The 25,280-nt window shown below is 43.6% G+C and overlaps 1 protein-coding gene and 1 long non-coding RNA gene across 12 annotated transcripts in view; one reads left to right on the top strand and one right to left on the bottom strand.

Annotated features, from left to right (window-relative positions):
* The window catches only part of Soxn (SRY-box transcription factor soxNeuro), a 283,767-nt gene that overhangs the window by 35,999 nt on the left and 222,488 nt on the right, over positions 1 to 25,280 (bottom strand). For all 11 annotated transcript variants that reach the window (XR_011721188.1, XR_011721210.1, XR_011721230.1 and 8 more), the window contains one exon: positions 15,139 to 15,204. Coding sequence is in view for 2 of the 11 variants with exons in the window: in XM_071722097.1 (XP_071578198.1) it covers positions 15,139 to 15,204 (66 nt within the window). In the remaining 9 variants the exon portion in view is untranslated. The remainder of the gene's footprint in view (positions 1 to 15,138; positions 15,205 to 25,280) is intronic.
* Positions 1 to 25,280, top strand: part of LOC139783373 (uncharacterized) — an 85,042-nt gene that overhangs the window by 29,917 nt on the left and 29,845 nt on the right. The window lies entirely within an intron of this gene.

The following is a 25,280-nucleotide window of genomic DNA, read 5'->3' as shown; positions in this document are numbered from 1 at the left end:
GCACAACTATTGGCGGTCACTTCAAAAATCAACATTTTTTTGTGTGGGAATAATCATCTGCTTTTTGTTACTTTAGTAGTTTTTTTCTTCGTGGTAGACCCCTAGCTTTGACACATTCTCCTAAGTGATTTCTTCACTTTCGCGTTAGGTTAGGTTTCTTCGGAAAAATACTCACATACCTATCTATCGCAAAGTTAACGCTGCTAATATCTTAATGGCGTTGACCGTCTTGTCCGCTTCTCAAGCTTTTTTGTCGATCGAACACGAGAATGGTTCGTATCAGCGATTAACGTATCGCGAGTCCGTTTCACATAATACAATGCGCGAAATCGCACCGATTGGTATCTTGGGAGCTCATCTTGAAGAGGCATTTCTCCGTAAAAATATTTGGTAAAATTGGCTTAGAATTGTCAGCGAACTTATGAGAAAATATTTTTTCATTCATCGCTCGTATTTTTTCCTTAGATTTCCCATAATGTCAGGGGTCTGCAGAATTTTTAGTAACCTTTAGAGAATTTAACAAAATTGTGCTGCAAAATTCCGAGACCAATTAAATTTTTCTTTTGTCGCTAAATTTTGCGTTTAGCTAGTTCATCCCGATTGTGCAACCCCGCCTTCGTGCTCCAACGAAGATTCACGAGTGAAATGAAATCGAGCTATCGATAGAAAAAGGGAAATAAATAAAAACGTATTCCGACATATTCCAGGGATACGAAACTGCTCGCGCGGTGAAACCCGGCGAGCCATGGAAACGCGGGATCATGGGAGAGAAGCTTGCGCGGCGTAAGGCAGGTGCTCGGCCATTGGTCGGCATGGATGCGACGAGAGATCGCGGAGGTGTAGGTGGGATAGAAGTTTATGTCTGCCTCTTCTCTCTCCTTCTCTCTTTCTCTCCCTCCGTTTTCCTCCCTCCCGTTTCCCCCAACCAAGAGCGAGATAGGAGAGCGAGTTACTGGCTCATTGTACGCGCACGCGATCGGAATTTCGACGCGGACTCGTTATCGCGGCCGTTCGCGTTTTCCATTCGAAAATTTCGTTTTCCGCTCAGATACGATATCGACACCGGGTATCTGTCGGCCGGGGGTATGCGCTGCACAGCTTTGCTGGGGTTCGCAGAAAGCGCCGAGAGAACTGTTCTGCATCCGGGATCCAGGTCGAGCGGCCTCTTTTACGAGGCTATTTTTATCTAAACGCATCTACGCTTCCCTACCTCTACGGGTATTTGAAATAAAATCGACGCGATAACGAGAGCGCTAATACCCGGATCGTCGCCGGATCAAAAATTCGCTCGCAGAAATTGCGCACGAGGGCAATGCGAACAAAAGCCTCGATGTTGGAATCGATTAGCAGAACCTCTTGGGAAAAAAAAAATTTTTTTTCGTTATATAAAAAAATACCTTATGCATAACATAAAATAATGAGAATGTATATAGTAAAAAAAGTGAGAATAAAAGTATAATTTATACGTTGGAGAAAAATTAGTTACAAATAATTTATTGAAAATCTTAAAATAAATAAAGGAAAAAATTTGTTAAATCTTATTATATATATATATATATATATATATATATATATATATATATATGGAGGGGTAAAAACCACAGTGGTGTAAGTCAAATTTTTAAAAATATTTTCTCGTGTGCATAGATGCAATCTGTACAATATATAAATTGCATCTATGCACACGAGAAAATATTTTTAAAAATTTGACTTACACCACTGTGGTTTTTACCCCTCCATATATATAAATTTAAAAAATAATGTTGTTCAACAGCATTAGTCTAATTAGAAAAAAAATTTGTTCATTTAGTACATCATGCTCTTGTTTTAATAAAATAAGTATTTGTTTTATTAATATTATTGAATTAGCAAGATTATTTCCAATTAGATCTAATGCTATTAACACAATATTATTTTTTTTGTGTGAGGATTGTTTTACAACTCCGAAATGTGACTATGTGTGATATTTCGGAAGCATTAAAAAAAAAGAATATATTTATCATCTTATTTAAACCGCTCTTACTTCTTGTCACTCTAATACATTTTTCAAACTTTTAACAGCCGACAGACACAGATAATCAGAAAAACGTTCACCAGGTTTCGATTTCTAGTCCGTTAAACAAACAGATCTAAAAATTTGCTGAATCATTTTCGAATAAAGAGTCTATGATTATAAGCCATATGTTTCAAAAAAATTCGTTTTCTATATTTTCAACAAAGTTTTAACGAAATATTTGTCTTCCTGAATATGCGTTTACGATGTTATTTAAAAGAAAAGTCTCAGTTATATATAATGCCTTTAAAGTTGTATGTAAAATGAAACAATGTATGTAATCCTAAAAGATTATTTAATTAAAAAACATATTAATACATTTCTTATTATTAATATAAATATTTCACAAGGTGACAAGGCACTTTCAAATAGTTGAAGACAAAGAATTACGAGGCGATTCTACGAAACCACGTGCATTATCAGGTAACAGAGTAGATAAATGATAGTCAAAAAGTCTCTACACTGATAAGTACACATTGGGAAAAGGGCGGAAGTCTGTAAAAATCTGTAAAACAGACAAATGTGGAAAAGTGAGAAATAAAGAGTAAGGGATAACTGGCAAGGAAAAATGAGTGACATCTTTTTTACCTGCTTTTTCTTTTGGACTTTACTATCTTACAATTAGTCATAAAATAGGTAACGATCAGGGGAGAATGCTTTGGCAGTCGGCAGCTTTGTCTGCGAAAAATGTACTGTCATAGCTTCTTTGTAGGAATGGGATAATCCTTCGCAGGACACCGGAAGTGAGATACCGAATCTGCCAATTGACACAAAATAACTCAAAATATTAAAACACAGCAGGTGGCACAAATAATTAATCACATATAATATGCCCAGTTCGAGGACGTTGTACACATTGGTTTTTTTCCTTTAACAAATCCTATTTTCGTTATCCTTGGCATTACGAGAACAGAAACGTCCAACATATTAAATAACAAAAATTTACTAACTACATTTTTGATCGAACATAATTCTTTAAGATAAATATCCTCTTCTCATTTATCTCATTATACAACCTTAAAGACATTGATTGAGACCTTTATTTTATCATATATATAGCTTTTATGTGGATGCAATGCTTATGTTACTTTGCGATTCCGAACGTGCAAAAATCCTTGAGAAAAGGTACCTGCGAAAGGAGTTAGATGCATATAAACGGCTCACACGTCGAAATTCATGTCATTAGTATATTTTCCCATCGGCATGTTTCTAGCCTCAGTTTTAATTTTGACAGGCATTAAGACAGATGGGACTGATAGGTACCGACAGACAAAATGGCTGTGAGCTGCCGCACGAGGATCAGGATCAGCACTCCGAGAGATCCCCCCCGTCGCGAGGCACGGCAGACTTCAAAGGCTTCGAGACTTCATCATCGATACCGGGTCCTGATCACTGCCGGCAGATTAGAGGAGCACCCATCCCTTCTTCGCCTTCTCTTCCTCCCCCTCATTTCTTTCGATCATCCGCGCAAGGATATAGGCCCATCGATCCTCTTGTTGTCGACATTTTTAGAATTCTTTTCGAATCTCGCAAATTTCTCTAGTAAGATGTGCTCAAAATAAGACTGTCGTTCAGCTTGATTTTCCCTTATTCAGATATCTAATTATTAATATAGCTAGCTGCATAATTAAGACGATTTAAGATAAAAATACAATCTTAAAATTAACTGAAGAGAACAGAATTTTCACAACAATTTAATATCCATAGTACCTATCTTATTCGACTTAACTCTTTTTCACGATCTCTTATTAATGTGTAACGACAGCAACTTTCTAATCTGACTTCCGGTATACGTGCATTATATACGTATGTACATAGTATAGGATGTCGGTTAAGTAGCAGAAAAGGCAGGACCCCGCTCAGCTTAAATGCGAGCCTACGGTAAAATTTATTGCACGGCACGTTTCGCCAGAGAAGGTTTCCGGGAAACACGATTGCCCGGCGAACCACAACTCGCATACGGAAATAAGTAGAAACCGAGCAGAAACGAAGGGCGGGGAAGAAGAAGAAGAAGAAGAAGAAGAAGAAGAAGAAGAAGAAGAAGAAGGAGCAGTTCCACCGCGAAGTCTTTCGCGGAAGTTGGCGAAAGAAGATGGGGAAAGTTTTCATTTGCGGGCTGCCTCTGAGGTCGGGGCCAATGGCGGTCTTAAATCGTTCGCAATTGAGAGGCGTCGGAATCGTTCTTCCCTCTCCTCGCGAGGAGTCGCCGGAAGTCGGCCAGCTGAAGAACAACCTGTTGACCTGACGCGATTGCCGAGAATACGTCGGTTATCGCGAATTTATCCGAGCGATTTTCGAGAAACGCGTGAAATTCCCTGCCAGACCTCTAATTGTACAAAGTATTCTAGATTCTCAGTCTTTAAATTTAATCGGGGTCCGTTTTTTTTTAGCATGCGCTATTTGTAATACTGATATCATAATTACGATATGGCTGATGATGCCTACGCGCCCGTAATTATGCCCGGATAGATATTACGTTCTATATATACGATCCTCATTATTATTCTTCTTATATAAGAGTCTCTCGCATTGGGAGGGCCATATTTCTCTCAACGCGTTGCGGATGATTAAGATTGATGGCTGACTAAACTCGCCAGGTGTGTGCTGGTTCAGATGATTCATTCCAAAAAGTATAACGTAATATTTTAGGAGAAAAAGAAAACATCTCGCGATGACATGGTGAGCATTGTGCAAATAATTACGGAATTACACAAGAGCTCATAAGAGCTCAAATACCTATGTATACAAATGCACGAAATTGTGCATCTATTTTTATGACTATTCATTTATAAATTTATATATCACTGAAAAGAATTTAAATTTGTTAACATTGAAATTATGTGTCAGAAGAATTTTCACGTGCAAATTGCTATTCGAGAAATATGCTTTATTTGTCCAACCTTCAAAGCAGAATTACGTAAAGTTTTCACGCAGATCAACGCTGGGCGTGCGACTTCCGGCTAAATCGGGAAAATTATCGCGTGTTACAGTGTTCGTTTTTAGCCATGTTTGCTGATATGTGGTTTATCAGCAAACAACATGTAAAAACACTTTTTATAAAGAGACCACAAATAGCTACTTATGTAAATCCCGTAAAACAAAGATTAAGATGTTTTGTAAATATTTTACTTTCTATGATCTATATCGTATATCTATCTATTCGGCTTAGGCCACTTTTTGGGTCACTTGAATAGAATGTTAGACAGGTGCTTCTATTTTTTGAACCAACGGGGGAGTTGTTTTTCAACAATTCTTGAAAGGCGCAAGGTAGAAGGCTGAAGATGTGTGACAAAGAGTGTTGCCTGGACAAATAACGGACTAAGATCGCAAAGGTCTCTTTTTCTGAGAAATAGGTCGGCGCTAAGTACAGATAACTAAAGCTAAATTAACTTCAAAACATCAACATTTAATTAAAAATAATAATTTCTTTCTAACGCGAGTATCTAGAAAATAATTATTTGATTTTGTTCCTACGATTAATAATATCGCAAAAATTGCGGTAAAAGCAGATAGTTGTGGCGGGTGTTTCTAACGTGCGAGAAAACGCAGGAAACTGTTCAGAAAATTATAGCCCATCCCACATGAAATTAAGAAAACCATAAGAACGGTAACGAATTTTTAAAGCAGCGTGCAATTCCGTGAAATATCTTTACACCTCGCGAGGAATGACGCTGCGATATTAAGTGGACCGCTCTCGGATCATCGTCGGCTCATTTAGCCGACAAATGATCGGCACTCGTTGCGAGATCCATGCCGGTTTTTCTCCTTGTTGAAACAACGACGTAGGAATCCATCCGAAATCGATCCTCGACGTCACGGATGAGCATCGACGATTTTCCGGTGCGGCCCTTTTGAACCGTCTATTACGAGGCTTCTCCTCCCTTTTTTTCTTTTTTTCAAGAGAACCCCGGTATACAACTTCATCGTAGATCTTGAGCCGAGCATATACTGAATCGCGACGCTCGCGTGAGAATCGCATAAAAGACCTCCGCGTATTCATAACCGCGGCCGAGCAGGTACTCAAGCACCCACCGGGTACTCGAAACCAGCGGAACCAGCGATATTTCGATGCATGCGCGTGCATGGAGCGCACGGAATATTTTTTTATCTTCCCCGACCGTGCAAAGATATCGGTCGGCCGATCGCTTCTCCGGGGACGAATATAACATCGGACGATCGAATACACGATTCGACGATCGTGCGAAAAAAGTCCGCGGAAAATACTATTCGTACAATTCATCGGTATTATTTATTACTGGGTGCAGCATTTTAATTCGCTCAACGATCAATCATCGTATTGTTCCTAGAGTGTCGTGACGTCGATTGTTTTAATCGCGACTCGCGCAACGAGATACGAATGAGTCACGGTCGAGTTACGAGTTGTCGTTATTAACGTTGCGGCGAGCCGATCGACGAACTTATTCCAGCCACGGCCGACGTGCGACGTAATTAATCACTCGATACGAGGAGATTACGATTACGACAACAAATAAAATCGGCCAGACACCTCGCGCGTAGAGGCTGTCGAAGACGCCGGGTTGGAGAATGAAAAAAAAAGAGGCACGTTGAGAGATAAATATCTCGCAATTAGCGGAGCGTGACTGAGTGACGAGTGACAGTGTGCGAGAGATCGAAACGATCGATTTTCAAACGTCATTAAGGCCGGTCCACGCTGTGAATGACGAGGAAGGCGCGAGCGGGGAGGAAAATCGGAATCGCGATCTCCGGCGGCGCGTCCAGCCTGGAAACTGATAAATTGCGACTTCCGCCTGCGTTTCGATCGTGTACCACGTAATTTCCTGCAGAGGAGCCGCCCTGATAGGCGCGCGCGAGAGGAGGAGGACGAGGCGGTGGTGGTGGTGGTGAGAAGGGGGAGAGGCGGCGGAGGGCGAAAACGGGGATGGGACGGGAACCAACGGCGATCGGAAATTGGCCCGATGACATTGATTAAAGCGTTTAGCGAGAGGCGACAATGTCGTAATTATTAATTGGTGACGACGCCACACCGAGATTCCCGATCGCGATAGTTGACGTTGAAATACGCTTGCTTAGGAAATTGGAGTCTAACAAATGACTGACGTGAAGAATCTGATTCGTTTAATGAACGCGTGTAAAACGTATATAAATGTGCAGAATGTGATTGACAGCGTTTACTTCTAGTAACTTTTGCATTGGCGATTGAAGCTCACCGCATCTTCGTGCATAAAAGTAATAGCATCTTTTCGAAGCGCCGTCAAATTAGTATATTACCAATGGTCACTGTTAACTGTCTACTATTATGTTGCATATCAGTAACATATAATTCTCCTGCATCGTCATATTACGACACATTACGGCGATGTATGTTATCTCATACACGCGACGCAGTATTAGTGTCGCTTTGGCGAATATCTTTCAAACGATTAAATCATTCAGGAGTCATCCTAACAGCATTACGTATGTTTTAACACGTCGATCCATCCTGCCTAAAATTCGTGAGGCTAACAACATAATCGCGATCGAGTCGTATCTCGACTCTCATCGTCGCTATCCGTTGTCGTGTAAGTTTCTTCCTGTTGTCCGGCACCGATGATACGCGAAGGATCGATCCGATGGAATGCCGCTGCAGAAATAATATCGACCATCCGATCGACTAAAAGGAAAAAGGGGAGAAAAAGAGAGAGAGAGACGCAGAATGATGCACGCGCGGCGAAGAAAGAGAGGAGACGCGGCAGCGAGAAAAAATTCTCTCGAGGGGGGAAAAAAGATGGAAGAAACGAGCGGAGAAGAAGCCGTCGAGTCATCGGGCAAACGAGCCGATATTTTCGCACCTCGCTCGACCGGACGGATGGACGGAGGCTCAGGCTCAGGTAAGAAGAGGAGGAGGGGGAGGAGACGCGAGATGCCGAGGAGGAGGCTGCAATGAATTTCGCGCTACCTGAAGACGAGGCGAAGGAGGAACGCGGAGGCGCGCGAGAGGAGATGACGCGCGGTGGTAAAAAATAAAAGGACTACGACGACTACCGGGAGGGAGCTGTTCGCGTCCGCGGCGAAGGTGAAGGAAGAGGGAGAAGTACGACGGGGATGCGAACGAAGGAAGGATAGCGAGAACGAGGAGACGAAGGAGCCACGTCGGTCGTGGCGATGGAGACTGGGGCCCGATTTATTGGCGAGTTTAAAAGAACTCGGACCCTCGACATAACTCAGCATTCGCCTGATGTTGACTGAGTGGCCGACTCGCTCGCGCGAGGCCATAGGCGCGGATAGGCGCAACGTACCTGGCCTGTCAGCTTCGGTTATCGTCAGGCACCTCGTCTGCCAATCAAAGAGCATTCACCGGTACTAAGTGGCTCGGCTTAATTAAGCGCTGGAACGAGACATCGTAACGCTGGTATACGTGCGAGCGAGACGAGCCCGCGCGGCCGGGCCGTTCGCTTCTTTTCCACGGGTCGTTGCGTCGTGAAAAATATATTCCCTTGCGGGAACGCGATTGCCGCGTAGGGCGAGCAACGTCTCGGAAAATTAGGACGATACGGTTCACTTTGGAATCACTTTGAAATTTCCGACGGTGCGTGTTTTTAGAAAAATTTTCTGAACCTTGAGCACGTTTAAAGTGACAAACTACGGAGATGTCAAAGGGCCGCTTTTATGACCTTCGTGCTAAGAGTTTTCGGCGAAATCTTAGGAAATTAGTTACGCGAGATTTTTCTTCAGTTAATGTCTACCATATAGTACTTACAATTTATTATATAACTGTCATGTGCAAGCACGAAATATTCAAAGAAATAATTTTACTTCAATTAGATTGAATTGTAGTTAAATACACGGAACAGTTATACTACAATTTCTAACAAATATAGGAACGCATAAAAAATATTGATTATAACATTTAAAAAATACATTTACACCTACTCATCAGCGCCGGCCAGAAGTCGAAAGCGATAAATCAGTATGATTCGCGCTTCTCGCGTGCACCGAGAGAATAACTGCCGCCTAATCCGGCGTGTCATTCGATCGTGCGGCGCAATAAAGTCGAATGACGAGCCAATAAAATATTTATGGAATCGTATGCAAGCACGGGAACGTGCGCTCACCCCTGTGTTTCCCCCCCGGTGGTTACACGATGTTTACCCCACGACAATCCCCTCCGCCCCTCCCCCGAGGACCGTTCTCGCAAATATACGTATTGTGTCGTAGCGAGTAGGCGCGCGAGGAGAGACTCTCTCGCCGAAATCCCCCAACGCCATCGCCCCGTTGCCGAACATCGTCTCTCGATCGAGATCATTCCGGATCATTTTTTGCGCGTTGTCTGGGTACAACGAGGCCCATGGGACCGGGAAAATCGTGACCCAAAAATACCCTTCGCTGGGGGCGCAAGCAAATCAATTTACACTGTTCGCTATCTAATGTCCTACTTTTCAATACTTATATAATTCGCGATGTATCTTCAATGTCTCAACTTCATATTCTAAACGCAAAATGCCTGCGGCTTCTATAACTAATATATAAATAAAATAAATGTTTTATTTGAAAACATTTGTATATTTTTATTATAGTTATTGCAGCGAGAGATGTCAACTGATGTACTCTGTGCACTAGCGCGAACATAAACATTGGCGGATTAAATGCTTCTATGGAAAGTTGATCGACACACCGAGGTGTCGGACCCTTTTCATTTGCGCGATCCACTCGCAAAGCCAGAGCGCATGTTGAAGAAGGAATCGAACGGTAGTTTCGATCAACGAACATTCCACACGAGAGTATACGATCCCTGGATCCTTTCGGTGCCATCGACGACAAGTAACCCTCATAGAGCAACGCAGCTGGAGCCCGAAATCCCTCTTTTTTGCACAGCTGCCCTAAGGATGTCTGCGCAGGAACGCAAAAGCCCCGACGAAGCACCCCACCGAGACGAATGCGGATACGCAGTTAGCCCTCTCTCTCTTTCTCCGTCTCTCTCCCGCTCTTCTTTCTCTCAACATAGTCATGCTGAACGTCGTAATCCTTTCTCGATCACGCGCTCGCGTCCATCATCGGTCTAACATGCACCTCTTCGGGAAGCGTATTAAAATCTCATTGGGTGTCGAGTACAAGGGGGATCTCTCACAGAACTGCACCCTTTCGCGACGTAAATGTCGCACGGCGATGATACTAATAAAAATCAAAATATCATCCTGTAAGCTCGGTATGACGGTTTAATTAGCTAACGGCGGATTTCAGTTATTTGTATCTCTTTTCTTTCGTGTGACCGCGCGGCACTAAAGAAAGTAGGGTCCGCGCGAACGATGTGGGCACCGCTGATGAAGGGATCGATAAGAAGACGAGGCGATGTCCAGAGGTATCCATTAGAGAGTTAACGCGTCTATTAAAGTGTTAAAAGAGAGTCTTCGATGTGACATCTGGATTTAACCTGTCGCTTCCCGACAAAGATATCTATCGCGTATCAAACTCATCTTTATAATGAGATCCAATGATTTTGCATTATACGTTTTCTTCTTCCTAGCATTCACGTATTATTTCGGACGATCAGGAAAACAGTCATCGCGTGTCAAGCTAGATAAGAAAGTGAACCCTTAACCGAGCCGAGAGCTGGATTTTTTGCGAGGCCTCGTTTCCTGGTTTAATTCCTATTTAGTGTAGTTTTCAGGTAACGTCCGTTAAAATTGGTCAGCACTGTTACAATGTGTGTCAGCGCAGGGAAAAAAAGGGTGAATTTTTTGCAACAATTCGGCGTGCCGCGGGCAGTGTTTAAACGAGCACAAATAACCATAATGAGGTTGCCACGAAAATTCTGTTCAAAATTCAGAGCGAGCATTCGTAAATGCGCGTGCATCCCGAAAAGACGAACGTTCTCAGAAGGATAAACTCTAATATATGCAAATCCCTAGTGCGGTCGAAATGCGAGAAAGTAGCCGAAACACGGCATTCGCGGAATCGATTCATAACTCGGTGACCATGGACAGGATGCACCATTAATAGCTGCGGCCCTTTATACAGGGTGTCCGAGAAATTATGATCAGTAATAACGAGGATGCGTTCCAGAATTTGAAGCTCACTTTTCTTAAAGAACACGATTTATTTATTATATATCTTCTTTTTAATTTAAATTTAATTGATTCCTTTTGATGTTTCGTGACTTTCCTCGAAAAGAATATAAATAATCATATTAATTACAGAATACTAAAAGAGAAGTATTAAACTTTTGATTTCTCCAAACTAGTAACGTTCCAGTGAACCACAATTTATACTCTAGTTAAATTTGCATGTTTCGCAAATTAATGTCCAATAAAAGAAAACCTATAGTTTCTTTCGATCAAGGGAAAAAGAAGATGTGAAACAAGATGTACGAAGAAAGACGAAGGCAATGGCGATAGTAATGGCGACGCGGTCAACCGCTATGTTTGTTTTGCTTATCTAAGACAAATTTGCTGCTTGTAAGTGGCACCGAAGGGTCGCCTTTTGACAAACTGAGGGTGTTTCTGGGATCTCCAGACACGAGTATGTAACACACATAGACAACTTTTAGGCGTGTATACGGGAGATCTCTCTTTCTAGCGTCCAGCCGAAACGAGTCCCAGACTTCTTTTCTTCGATTTTTCTCTCCTCGTTCTCTCTCACGCATATCCCTCCCTCTTTCTTCGACCGGCCCTCGTAAAACTTGGTCGACTTTTCCGACGGTCCGGCATTGACTTTTTCGTGGACGACGGGGAAAAGCACCATACTTCTGGACTGCAGGAAGCTCCGGATGGTTATTTATTTCGGTCGCCACCGAACGTCCAATGTTATGTGGCGTCCCATTCACGGGAGAATTTACTGCCGATGATCGCTTCCGCATAGCGAGAGATACATACGTGCCGTTCTTGCGAGGGACAACTCACATTCCAAATATTAGCGCGCGATAAAGCAAAAAAATGCGTTCTTGAGAATTTGACAAACGAGTATCGAGACGTTTCGTTTCAATTCTATGCTGAACATATTAGATATGAGTGTAGATTCGTATACGTACGATATAACTCATGATGTAATAAGTATCATTTCCATATTAAGGAAATAAATATCGTGTTAAAAGGAAAGGGGGCATGTAGGTATGTATCGCAAGGAAAATAAATCGCACAACAACAAATGGATAATTAACGGTTCTATCGCAAGTGCACGTTGAAAATCATACAAGATATATATCGCGATCATTAAGCGCGCGATGGGAGAATAATATGTATTAATTAGCGGACTTTAACGCTCTGATGCTTTCCCTAACAAAGGGAAAACGCGGCTAATGTAAGACGTTAATCAGATTTACGGCGCAGCCCGATGGCCATAAATCTACGGAAATAGCCGGTGAACCGTATCGCCAAATCGCGCTGCCGACAGGAAGAATCCGATCGAGCATTACTCTTCGGTCGAGTAGGGCGAGAGAGACGGTCTCTCCCGGCGTAATTAATTATTAATTAGGATTACCGTCTCCACCCCGGGGGCGACCTCTCGACGACGACGTAACGACTTCCTTCGTGCCTTCGCCCCTAAAATAAACGGGCGACTGCACGAAGACTGCTAAGTAACTCCATGAATTTTCCGGCTGCGCCCCCGGAGCTGCTCGTGCCCTCTTCACGGGAGGGGAGGGTGTAGCTTCTAATCATCCCTATCTCCTGGCCACACCCTCGCCTTCAATGACCACGGAGTCTATCTTTTCCGCGAGGAGTATTCTTACTTTTTTTCCCTTCCTGTGTTCGACGAAGTTCCCTCCAACTCTTCGCCACATTTTTTTCCTTTTCCTTTTTTTTTTATACGACAGGCTGCGTTTCCTCGTCGTTCTGACCGACAATTTTTCCTCGCTTTCGCCGCTAATACGACACTAAATCGGCCTTAGGCCGTCCTGGGTCGTGGCGAAAGGCGTTAACGGCTGGCCTTAACGAATCTTCGGATGTTCTCCCTGACGCGTATACGGCTGAGACCTGCGTGCGACACGCGAGCTCTCCGGCGTGCACTACGATTTGAGAATTTATTCTCTAGGCGCTGTCATTATTTCCCTTTTTGCTTCACGAATCCGCTGGTGTCAGTCGTAAACTAATTCGAAGTACATTTAACCCGCTCGCTCACGGAACGCTCTCGACGACGAACGGACACGCGAGTTGAGCAAGCCTCAAATAGGAGGCACATTATTCTTCAAGCAATTGATTTTAAAACCCGCCGTTCTTTGACGGTACAGTTCAAACGCATTATAAATTACTCATGGTTACAACAAGATTACAAATGGTTACCAAAGTAAAGTAAGAGTGAACAACGTATAAATTACTTTTTCATTCAAATTATGTGTAAACAATTTTGTCGTTAATTACAGTATAAACAACTTGAATGATTTATCATGCGAATCAATGATGGCTGACAAGATGCGCGACGCTTGAATTAATTGCCGGAGATTGTCTCGCGCGCGTCCGTGTGTCTGTGTCACGGAAATACATTCATCTTCACGCGGACGCACGTCGCACGCTCGAATCGTGACGAAGAAATCGACGGCGGGAAACGGGAGGGCGCGAAAAGGGGAAAGGCGGAAGTAAATCATGCAACCCCCGTGACGACGTCGGTGCGATGACAAACGAGCACCGTCGACGTCATCGCGCAAGAAGTGGAAGCGACATCTGATAACGACCTTAATCGCATTAAGGTACCGTCTCCCGGTCCCTCCCCCGTACAATCCTCCGCCAGTCCGTGATCGCGTCCCTAATGTTCTGAGAAAAACCACCACAATTGCAGATAAATCGCTCCTGACCGAAAGTACCAAGTACACGGAAGGGGGCGAGATATCAATATCTCTCCGTTGACAGCTTCTGTATTATGCGCGAGAAGGTTGATGATAATTACCGCTTCAAATTGAATTCGCGAAAAGCATGTCTTAAATCAGAATCGTGTGTCGACAATGATGTTGCAAAGGGAAAGTCAAGCGCGCCATCGAATATCACCCGAAAATTGAGCCGTTTCACCTCGTTTCATTTCGAGAGAGCGGTAAGGTGCCTCATCCCCCACGCACACACAAAAAGCATTCGTCACGCGTCGTTCTCGAGGGTCGCGGCATTCTCGACGACTTAAACACACTTGTGCCCCTCAGAAAGAATGAATTCAGCTCGCAGAGAAGGGTTAAGCACGCGGCACTTTTCGCAGTGTCTCGCGTACGATGTGCAAGGTCGTGGCACCGCCGGATTACCCGCGCGCGATCCGGTGGTGAGTTTGTAGAGCCCGTCATAAATTAACGCAAAGGCGAGAGAATGGCGTTACGGGTGGGTGAGATGGGGGAAAAAAAAGGAAGGCGGTAGAAAGAGAGAGCGGCGGCCCTTCGCGGTCCTACGCAGGTACTACGGCGACAACACGTGACGACAATATGCTGCGCGCAACAAAATCATCCCAGGGAACGAGGGAGAAGGAAAGAGAGCCAGAGAGGGAGGAAGTTCAACCCCTTCTGACGACAATGCGACATTTCATTATTAACCCTCCCGTTGCGCCACCGCCGTGTGCTCGACCCCCAAAGCGAGATTCAAATTAAACACGCAAATATTTGCGTATTTTATTCCCGGGGTTTTGTCGGCCGGCCGCGTTTTGTTACCTGCTCGCGCAGCGCGCGCCGAGTTTAATTCGTTTTGTTATAAATACATCAGCGGTCGCGGCAAATTACCTTTTACGAGTGCAGCGGGGACGGGGGAAGGAGGAGGAAAGGGAGAGAGAAAGAGAGAGAAAGAACGAGGGGAGAAGAAAAAAAATGCACGCGCGCGAGGAAAACCTCGCGCGGCGATGGAATAACGGCGGTGATAGATTTTTCGGCAAAATTGAGTGTGAATGGTGGCGAATTATACAAAAATTCATGCCCATTGTTTCGGAAATGCGCCCGCTGTTTAACGCCGCACCGGTTAAAACAGTTTAAAATCTCCGCGGGGAGATCGCTCGCGCGTCAACGTGCAACGGTTAACTTCGTTTTCGGCAAAAAAAGCCCGGTGTGTATTTTTGTTAACCTCGCGATCAAAAATGGATACGCGGTAAAATAGATAAAAATACATATTAAAAGGTGACATAATCTCGCTGTCGCGAGGTCGGATCGATCAGAAAAATTTAATTGTACTCACCATGCTCGTACGGATTCGGAGTAGCAGCCGGTTTCCGGGTTCAACATTTTACGATCGCTATCTGACCTGAAAGACAGAGAAAACATAAAACTCATTAATACCCAGTTCTATTATTTGTACAACAAAATATATATATAATCGCTAAAATACAGGAATTAATTTTGTTAACGTTTCTAAATTAACGACGCGACGCGGGTCGCTTCCGGCTATTTCGCATTTCGCGCAAATATCCTCTCGCAGAAGAAGCAGTTAACGAGCGCGACGACGACGACGACGATGAGGCTGTCGGCAGTCGGCAGGACGTATTTTCGCCCAACCTGTTAACAGTGACGTCAGTAAAGATAGACGAGCGACAACCGGCCATTATCGTCTCAACGTAGTCGACACGCGGGATGAATAATATACGCGCGTAACGAACGCGCAGGGCGGCGTCGATGGTGACAAGGTGTAGACCCGTGTTGTGCGGCGGAGTGTGGAGCACGACGTATGTGTCGATACGTTTATTTGCAATACGCCTATCGCGCGTGTAATAACGAAACACACGCGCGCGCGCGCGCGGCGCACACACACATACATACTTCGCCTCTCTCTTTCTACATCTACATATTATACCGTCGTGACTCCGCGGCATTGATACATTATCCGTTAGCGGAATTTATTGGGCGCTCTTTTCGACGCGAACGCTTTCGTATCGGCTTTATCGAGTTATCACTGGTGCTGCTGACAGAAAATATCAGATTTTTGTAGACTAATGAAACGTAATTATTGTCGGAAATGAATAGAAATGTATAATATATATGAGTTAACATTAAATAGGACGAAATGATGAATATTAAATCTTCATTACAGTCAACCGGTATCTCTCGGAGTTTTGTTGCCGCGACATAATATGATTTAAGAACTTACGGCGCTACATCAAATGGACTAACGGGTACTTATTGCCATAATCGCGTTATAGGCGCGTTTTACGAAGCCTCTTGTCACGGTCAGAACGTATAATAAGTTACACAAAGGAGCTACTGGAATCTGCCGCACGCATATTACATCGTGCAGCCGTCGAATAATATCTCTAATGAAACGGAACGTTTATCCCAAAGTCACGGCTAATCCTTTGATTTCTTAATCGGAACACGGGCGTGTGTTTGCGTGTTGTGACAGCGGGCATTATCGTGCGACCGATTACGTGCGACATCGTGGGCTATAGGTGAGTGCGGGGTGGGGTCGTGAGAACCCCATCTGCCCACAGAAAGGGTGGACGGGGCAAGCGCGGATCGAAAGCGGGAACGAGGTAGGAGGCGCGCTTTCTCGTCGAGGGTGGAAATCACTGTCCGCAGGCATTAGGCATTCATGCGTGTCGGTTGCGTGAGTCCCCGTCGCCGCACCCCCCATACGCTCGCGCGCGGGCGCGCGCGCGCGCGCATGTGTGTGTGTGTGTGGGAATGTGAATTCACCATGGTGAATACCGCCGACGCTATAATTCGGTAGGGGTCGGTAGGAATGTGATTTTTGGTCGGCGCAATATGTCGCCGGGACAAGCAGATTCGCCCTCGGCGAATAGGTTGTTTGCCGGAGAATCGGAAGAACGGAGAGCGAAAGGTGAGCTCGAGCAAGCTGCTGGAGAACGCGGCAGAACGCGGGACAATGAGTGAAATCGTTTTTCTTTATTGTGCCGCAAATAGAAGCGGTCTGTTTTTTTCACTTTCTATGTTTTTCACTATGAGAAGCCGCGCGCGGAAAAGTCCTCGCCGCGGAAAATCGTCGATACGCGATAAAAGCGTGTGTCAAGTAGATGAATCGCCACCGAGAGATCTCTCACTGTGTAATCGAGCTGTCGTTAGCGATTATTGGCAACGATATACGAATTGGACGGTGAATAATGTTGAGGCTGGGCGTTTCGCGTATTACATTGCGCTACGGAATGCGAAAAGGCGCTGAGCACTGTGATGCACTTGCATTCGTAGAAATTTGTAACGCAACGCGGAGACAACACTCTCGGCTCTCGTAATCCGAGAGAATTGCCGCGGTAGCTTGATGCGAACACGAAATTTACACGACAATTGGATCGCGTTGCCGAGATTTCGAGATAATCTGAATCAACGGGTGTCGATATCCAATTATTCATCGTATGGAAATTTTATGATATGCAAGCGATATTTCTTGCATTTTGATTAATTCGCCTGCTCGCGAGAAAATCATGTAACTACAGATATATACTTTTATTTTGATAATTTCGATAAACTCTAATTAAAATCGTTTTATCCATAATCGGCAAAGCCGCAGCGAAGCACTTTGAGTCTGTACGCAGAGATTGCCACGATGACAGATTGTACCGAATGACGACCGCACATTCCTTTGTCAAGTAGAGCGTAACTCAGCGGCAAGCATTCGAATTAATAGACGTAGCTTTCGATCTATCTTTGGGCATGACCACAGAGTGTGACTTATGCAAGCATTCGATTTCACCGAAAGTATAACGAAGATATACATATTCGGTATTAAATATAGAAGAATAAATATACACAATATAAATATACTATAAACCATTATTAAATCATTAAACATTAACAGTTTATATATATATATATACAAACAAATATACAAATATAAATAAATCAAATATGAAAAGTACGGGGGAAAAACAATCAATATCTATCCGGAGTAATTTTGAGAAAAATGCAATTTTAAGTTTCAAGGAATATCTCAGAAAGCTATTGAAAAAAGTACTGTCAAAAACCATGTAAAATATATCTCTACACAAAGTATTTTATATGAGAAAGGGTTTTGTAAATTGTCCTAAGAAAACACGGCATTCTTTGATCGAGATTTAACAACAATGATTAATTATCGATCAAGACAGTTTGAGTATCTTTTGACATACCGAAACAACGGATTTTGCAAGGTCATTTGCAGACATTTAGAAAAGACACACAGTAGGTGGTCGAGAAAAAAGAGAAAAAAAATATTTAAGAAATCGGAACTGCAGACAGTTTTAAGTGTCGCTCCACTTAACCATTTGTCAAAGTGACAAGACAATTTCACCCCCGAAACTACCACCCCCCTTGGTTGACGAGTTCAACTCGCTCTCTCCTGGCACGAATATCATCAATCAAAGCTATACGGAGCTTTACGGAGATTGGATATTCGCTATTTGCGACCAAGAGAAACCTACCCTTGGACAGGAAATTTTTGCGTCGCAAAATGCCGCTTGTAAATACTGACAAATGCGTGCGCACCAAGATTAACGACTTTTCAATCTTCTGATCTCATTTAATTCTCGACGAGTGAGGAAAATCGTGATAAAAATTACTACGGCTGTTACTACCATTTATTTTAACATTAACATTACATGATGGCAAGTGCAATCGTTTAACGTAGAATGCGATTTATCAAACAAACTTGCAATCGTTTCATTGGAGATGGATCGATAATCGCCCGATACATATATAGGCGATCTCTTTCGACATAAGACCTGCGATGCATTGCGCAAATACCGTGTCCCCCGTGGCATAATCACTGTACTTAAGGGGAGTGGTTGTTCCACCCGTGTGACCGGGTTCCCATAACCTCGGCGTTATTAAATGCCAAAGCGAAATCTCGTCGTTCACGTCGTGCCGTCCAACACGATCGGCCGTTTTGGCAGGTGCTTCGTCCACGGATTTCCCATAAAAAGGGAACGCCGTGCGCGCGCGACTTTAATTATGCTCCACCTGCCCTCGTCGAAATTCCCATGCTGACACGATGGGGAAATCCGACGCGATTTCTCGTCGCCGTAACCGGGCGGTGTTACGCATAAATCAGGGTGAACGAATATTATTTAAATATTTATGACGATTGTAACTGTAATGGCATGCGTAACCCCCTCGTTAACACGTTGACAGAAGAGACGGTCCTGACAACTTTCAAATATATAGATATCGAATTTCGCTATAACATTATAATCGTTGAATTTAACTTTGTATAATAATTTTCAAAACGCAAAACAGTTTTATATATTTTAAATTTTTAAATAAAACAGAATAAGAATTACCTTTGATGAGTGCGAGTTGGTGAGTGTTTCAAATTTAATTACAATTCGCGAAACATTATTCCCTTCATCAGCTCGCAATGGCGTATCCTAACAAGGAGCTGTGTTAACGGAAATAACGGGATCGTCGCAATCAGCGTAGCCACTTATACAAGCCTGTACACAAAACTGCCACCGAGCACATTGCGAGGTGAATTTCGCGGAATGCGCCGTCGCCGAAATGAAATATCTGAGTTATCGCGCGCTCGCCAAGTTCGCCACGCGTCGAACAATAAAAAGGAAAGGAAGGAAAGAAGGCCCAAAACGCGAGCTATTTCGTGAACGCAGAGAAGATAGGGTTAAAATCTGGCCATCTCACGTCGCCGCGATGCCAGGCGTCGGTATCCGTTTAACAAATCGCCCTTTTAATCACGAGTGGCTAGCTGCCTCGAGTCATTTGGCCCTAATGGCGGCCTCTTGTTTAGGCGCACCGGCCGCAACGCGGTAGGTTGCCGAGCAATTTCGTTCGGGGCCGCGCCGATACGCCGACGTTTTGTTTAAACCACCCCGGCTCATTAGTCATCGTTCGCGGACGGCACAAAGTAATCTTTTGACGTGAGATCCGCGAGGCTCGCCTCGGTCGACGCAGCTGAAAGAGACGCCTGTGTGTCAAAATAAGCTCGCGTGCCTCTGGATTTGTCCGGAGATCGGACCACCTTCACCTGGCGGATCATTTGTAAGCGATATGACTCAAATATAAGTGTTTAGATAAATAAAAAATCACGATATAAAATAGTGTCTTGTAAATGTAGTGTAATGAGCATATCAATGTTCAAAATAAATTAAGTACAGAACGCTCGCATTTTTTCTGCACATAAGTCTCACGCATTTTACTCTTCGCAAATTGCTAAGCATAATATTTGCACGTAAAATATATGTATTGCTCATTTAATGTGCTTTCAAGTTTCAGAATTTTTAAATTTATTTGTAACGTTTTAATGGAAGGTATTTTAAATTATCCTGCATTGTCCGAAATGTAATGCTCATGTCCTAAGAACAGCGCGTTTTGACGAACGCAGACTATCTAATAACAACATTGGTAAAGTCAACGAGCCGCTACGGTCTCATCAGCGGATGAAATCAGCGCGTAGGTTCCGCACCCTTCCGGTTCCGGTGTTCCGGTAGGCTAGCTCTATCTCCCGCTCTCTCGCTCTTTCTCTCTCTCTCTCTCTCTCTCTCTCTCCCTCCTCATCGTCACGGGGAACCCCTGGCTTCCGGTATTCAGGTGGGATACACGCTCAGCCGAGCGTCGTGACGCCTCGGATCCATAGATCCATGGATCCTACTTCTCTCCCGCTTGCCCCGTTCCGCAATAGGTCGCACGTCGCACTCGCTTTCGATGGTATTTCCGGCAGTGCGACAACACGAAATTGAATTTACTGGGATCTTATCTCCTGCGCCGCACGAATTAATTAAAGTCAAAGGCGTTCAGTGGTAAGAGAGAACAAGCTATTTTCATTCGACAGACATATTTAAGTAAAGTAAAAAAAAAGTATTATTTGTACTTTTCCGTCGCACGATTTATCTATGCTGCAATATGAGTCCATTTTTGCCTGTCTCGACACAAAGATACTATTATAGCGTTTAGATACGATCGCAACCTGTTACGATAAGGCTTTCATGCCGCGATGGGTTCCAAAATGTTCGCGAGGACGCTTTTGAGGAAAAAAAATATTCGCGCGTACATTTGGCGGCTTTACGCACTAGCCATTTTTATTGCGCCACTTTTTCACTCGACAATGCCGAGCGAGCGTGACGCACACGGGTTCGCGCGGGTTCGTGACGCTGGTTTTTTAGGCTCGGCCGATGGGAAAAAGCGATCGCGACCGGAAGTGGAAGTGGAAGTGGAAATTGAGGCAATGAGAGCGTAGCCCGACGCCGCTCTTATCGAGACATCGTCGGTCGCTGGTTTCCGCAATTTCCTATCTGTCGACTGTGTATACGTCCTGCAATAAAAATACATTTCATCACGCTGCGTCGCACCAAAATTCGCGTCCACGCGCGTCGATCGACCGACCGAGCTCGTTCGAAACGCGCATATTTCGCGTACAAATTGCGGAATAAATGCGAGATAAGAAGTCGAGATAAAGAGGGTGATGTAACAATTGCACTGACAATATACAGATGTAAATTTTTCAGATTTATGTAAAATGGTTTTTACTTTTTATATTACAGTACAGTGGTAAATTATTTGCTGTTATTGGCTATGTTATTTGCTATTATTAGCATTTATTGATATCAATCAGTCATCGATAAATCTTAATTGGGAAGAAGAGAGAGTCGTCTGTACGTGTTAACGATAGATTATCATATACGAGAAATACTAATTACGTTTCTCTGCAAAATACCACTGTCTCGTTCGAGATTGTGCTTAATTACAACACTACTTATTAGTGACGCCAAATGTTTCATCAAACCTACGAGAGATAATATCTACTTGTAGTATCAACTTCCAATATTGGTAAAACTGTAGTTGTTAAAAAATTTTGTAATGAAATCACAGCTGTATTAGAGAAATTGATATATTTGTTGAAACCAATAATCTTTGCGATCTGAAATAAAGAATTAGGTCGTTGACAGATATAAACATGTATGACAAGGAAAAGTAAATAAATGTTATGGTCAGACGCTGTTTTTCCAAAGCGCACTCAAAAACTGTCTATTGGATTAAAGCAAACCTAAGAATATTATTAGAGATGATATTTGCGTGTCGAACGAGCAGCGGCAGCGCGTGGGTCGCCTTTGTGCGTGGCGGCAAATATTTTCCGAGGTATGCGAAATCCTGGCATCGGTTTCGTCCGAATTGAGGACGGTTCGATGGCGACGGCGAAAACTAACCGTGAAGAGAAGAGCTGCGGTACGGAAAGGCGAGGGGGGGACAGCGAGCAGGGGCCGGGGGGGGGGGGAAATTTACCCTAGCGGCAACATTGCGAGAGTGCACACCTGGCCGAGAGCTGTGCGGCAGCTGCGGCTACAGACCCTCCGACGCCGACAGGGGATGAAAAGGGGAGGGAAAACGAGCGCAGAGCGGCGAGTCGTTGTGGGGCCATCCATGGTTGTCGCGCGCGCGCGCGCGCGAGAGAGAGAGAGAGAGAGAGAGAGAGAGAGAGGGGGGGGGGAAGGGGAGAGAGAGGAGTGCAGGGAGAGGTGCGCAGGGGTCTGGATGCTGAGATTTCAGTTACGTATTTCGTCCTGCGAAGATTCCGACGCCGCTCGACGCTGAAAAACGAATAGGGATAAAATATGCGACTATTTCGACTGATACGATAAACGACACTTCTGTACTGGATGCAACATAATTGCGGAAAAGCAGATCAATCAGCATTTCACGTCCCACGTTAAGTATGACTGTACATCGCTCTTTCAATGGAGCAAACGTAAATAAAAAAAATATCAAAGACGTTGAACGCGTAACGAGAAAACAACGTTGTATTTTAAAGTCTAAACCTCCCGAGCAGCGTCGTAATTAATTAAATGATTGAATAATCAAGCAGTTAAATAAGCGAATATCATAATTATGAAAACAGCGCGACTTTTCAATAGAAAAAAAAATATTTCTCGATATAATCCTTTTTTTTCTCCACGCTAGTTCCTTAAACCATTATTTTGCGCTCTCTTGACACAGTTCCTTTCGAAGGGCGTGCAGGTGAATTTATTCAAATGCCGATCGATTCAAAAGGGCTCATCGACACAAGCATTCTACCGTCTCTCCTTTTCTTTCCCTCTCCGCCTGTCTCTTTCTCTTTCGCTCTCTTTTGTCATTCACCGTACATGGCTCTCTTATACGACGATCTTCGTCAGCACGAGGGCTAGGGACAATGACCGTGATATACGATTCTCAAATTTGTTTATAAATGCTCAGGATGGCGCCCGTTCAAGAATACCCGGGCCACAGCCTGTCGCGCGAAAAATGCGTCTTCCTTCACATTCCCCGTTATGAAACCGACAGGTTACTCATAAGAAGTTACGTCAAGGGCAAGGGTTATTGAGTCATCACATACTTGCTCCACTGCACGGGCGTATGGATGACCTATTTATAGAATTATCATATTATCAAGTCATAATGAATAAAAGATAAATCTTCCGGTTGAAAAAAATAATTCCGTAACGTTCCGAGCATTTCATTTTTTTGCCTCTTTGCAGAGAAAGAAAAATAATTATAAGAAAGAGAAACTATACGCCAAACGCGGGAGACTTCGCAGAACTCCTGAACCGAAACCCTTTTTTTTTCGCGTGCTATTGCAGAATTGTGTCATTGTTATGTCTCTCTTAAATTACGCAGGGTAGCGCCAAACGACCGAATTAAGGAAAATGAAAAATGTTTACCGGACAGTTGGTGTAGCAAGTATTACCTCGAAGAGACAAAGCTGCGCGGGACGAAATTACAAAAGAAGCGTGTCCGAGGCAAGGAGGAAGATCCGGGAGCCTAAGTTTATTTACATCACAGTGCCAGGCTGGCTCTCTCGTTGCTTTGTGGCATGCTTGCCATAATGCATATTAATAGGAAATAATCCCTCCGGGGGTGGGCGCGGCGGAAAGCGACTCAGAATACCTTTCGGGATACCCGACGTGATAGAGAAAGAGAGAAGGAAGAGGGGGAGGGGGGAGAGCGAGAGAGAGAGAGAGAGAGAGAGAGAGAGAGAGAGAGAGAGAGAGTCAGAGCAGGAAATATACTCGCGGATACAAGCGAGGCGCTTTAACGGCGTGACGTGGAAATTTCGTGACGAATTTCCACGCCGGAGATGAATATTCATGCGAGTCGCGCGCGAGCAGTTCGCACTGCTGTTGCGTTTTACAAAACGCGACTGAAAACTCGAAAGCGTATCCCAAAAAAGATTGGAATGCATAGAATTAAACGTGTTTCTTTTCCTTCTTTTTGGGGGGGGGGGGGGATTTTGCCGATTCGCTATACTGGCGCTTGACCGGATTCCGAACTTCACGAAATTGTTACATGTATATCGTGCTAGAGATTTCTACCTGACGTCTCTCTCGAAAAAGAAAATTTCGATTACGCTGTAAAAAAAAATGCATAAGAATGAGAATAATCGTTTCCCGTAGTTTTTTTGGATGCTGAATACGATCCCGTTTACTAAAGTGTTCTATCACGTCACAATTTTGAGAAATTTCAAAAAGGACTATTTTAGTGTATTTTTGCATATTACATCTACGATATGTGACGTGTTGGAGAAGTTTTATTGCAATAAAAATTAAGTTGTTAGGACTTTCAGCTCTAAAAGGAATTCGAATTTTTACTTTTGATACCCGCCATATTGGCTCCGTCACTTTGAATTTAACAACTTTGATATCAGATTAGTATTCAGCGATCTGAAAAATCCTTAAGTTTGATTAATATAATTAAAAAATATTGTATTCAGCGTCCAAAAAATTACAGAAAATGACTAGTCATCTTTTGGTGTTCAAAAAAAGTCATTTTTTTGTTGAGTTATTAGGCGACAGCCACAGGGAAAAAATACATTCGACACTTACTACTTTCTTCCTTGCTTCCGAGAAAAATTTCCATTTAGAGGACTAATAAAATGTTAAAGAATGCCTGCTGCTCTTTTTTGTGTGATAGTTTTTCTAAAGAACTGTCCCACGAGGCTTAAGGATCTACCTGAAGAAAGTCAGTGTTAAGTGAAACCTTTTAATGGGATTCCGTAGTTTTAGGCTTATCCTCGGTTTAAAAGGCTTATATTCGGTTCCAATCATTAATATCGTGTCTACGTCGCATTTTTGCGGCTTTAATGTCGGCTTTCCTTTTGAGAAAACTTTTAGCATCATTGATACGACGACGAGAAATAGACAGACATCAGACGCGTTCGGCTATACCTGTGCTTATAGAAAAACGGCGCCAGTATGTTCGGACACCCCGTCGCGTCGTTTTAGTATTTACGTTGCATTATAGATGCAACGTCTCTCCAAACGGTACAAACATGCAGAAAAAAATCGCACGTGTTTTTCTTTTCTTTCTTTCTTTTCCTTTTCTCCTGTTGTTTTTTTCCAAATCGTCGCGTTTGCGTCGCGTCGGTCGGTTGGCTACGAGACGGAGCTGTTCAAATATTAACACGGAAAACAGAGG

This window comes from Temnothorax nylanderi, unplaced genomic scaffold (assembly GCF_030848795.1).
Source record: "Temnothorax nylanderi isolate EJ_2023f unplaced genomic scaffold, tnyl_v1.0 TNYL_tig0001_pilon, whole genome shotgun sequence".
Classification (NCBI taxonomy): domain Eukaryota; kingdom Metazoa; phylum Arthropoda; class Insecta; order Hymenoptera; family Formicidae; genus Temnothorax; species Temnothorax nylanderi.
The sequence above is the reverse complement of the archived record's forward strand: the minus strand, read 5'-3'. Positions and strand labels throughout refer to the sequence as shown.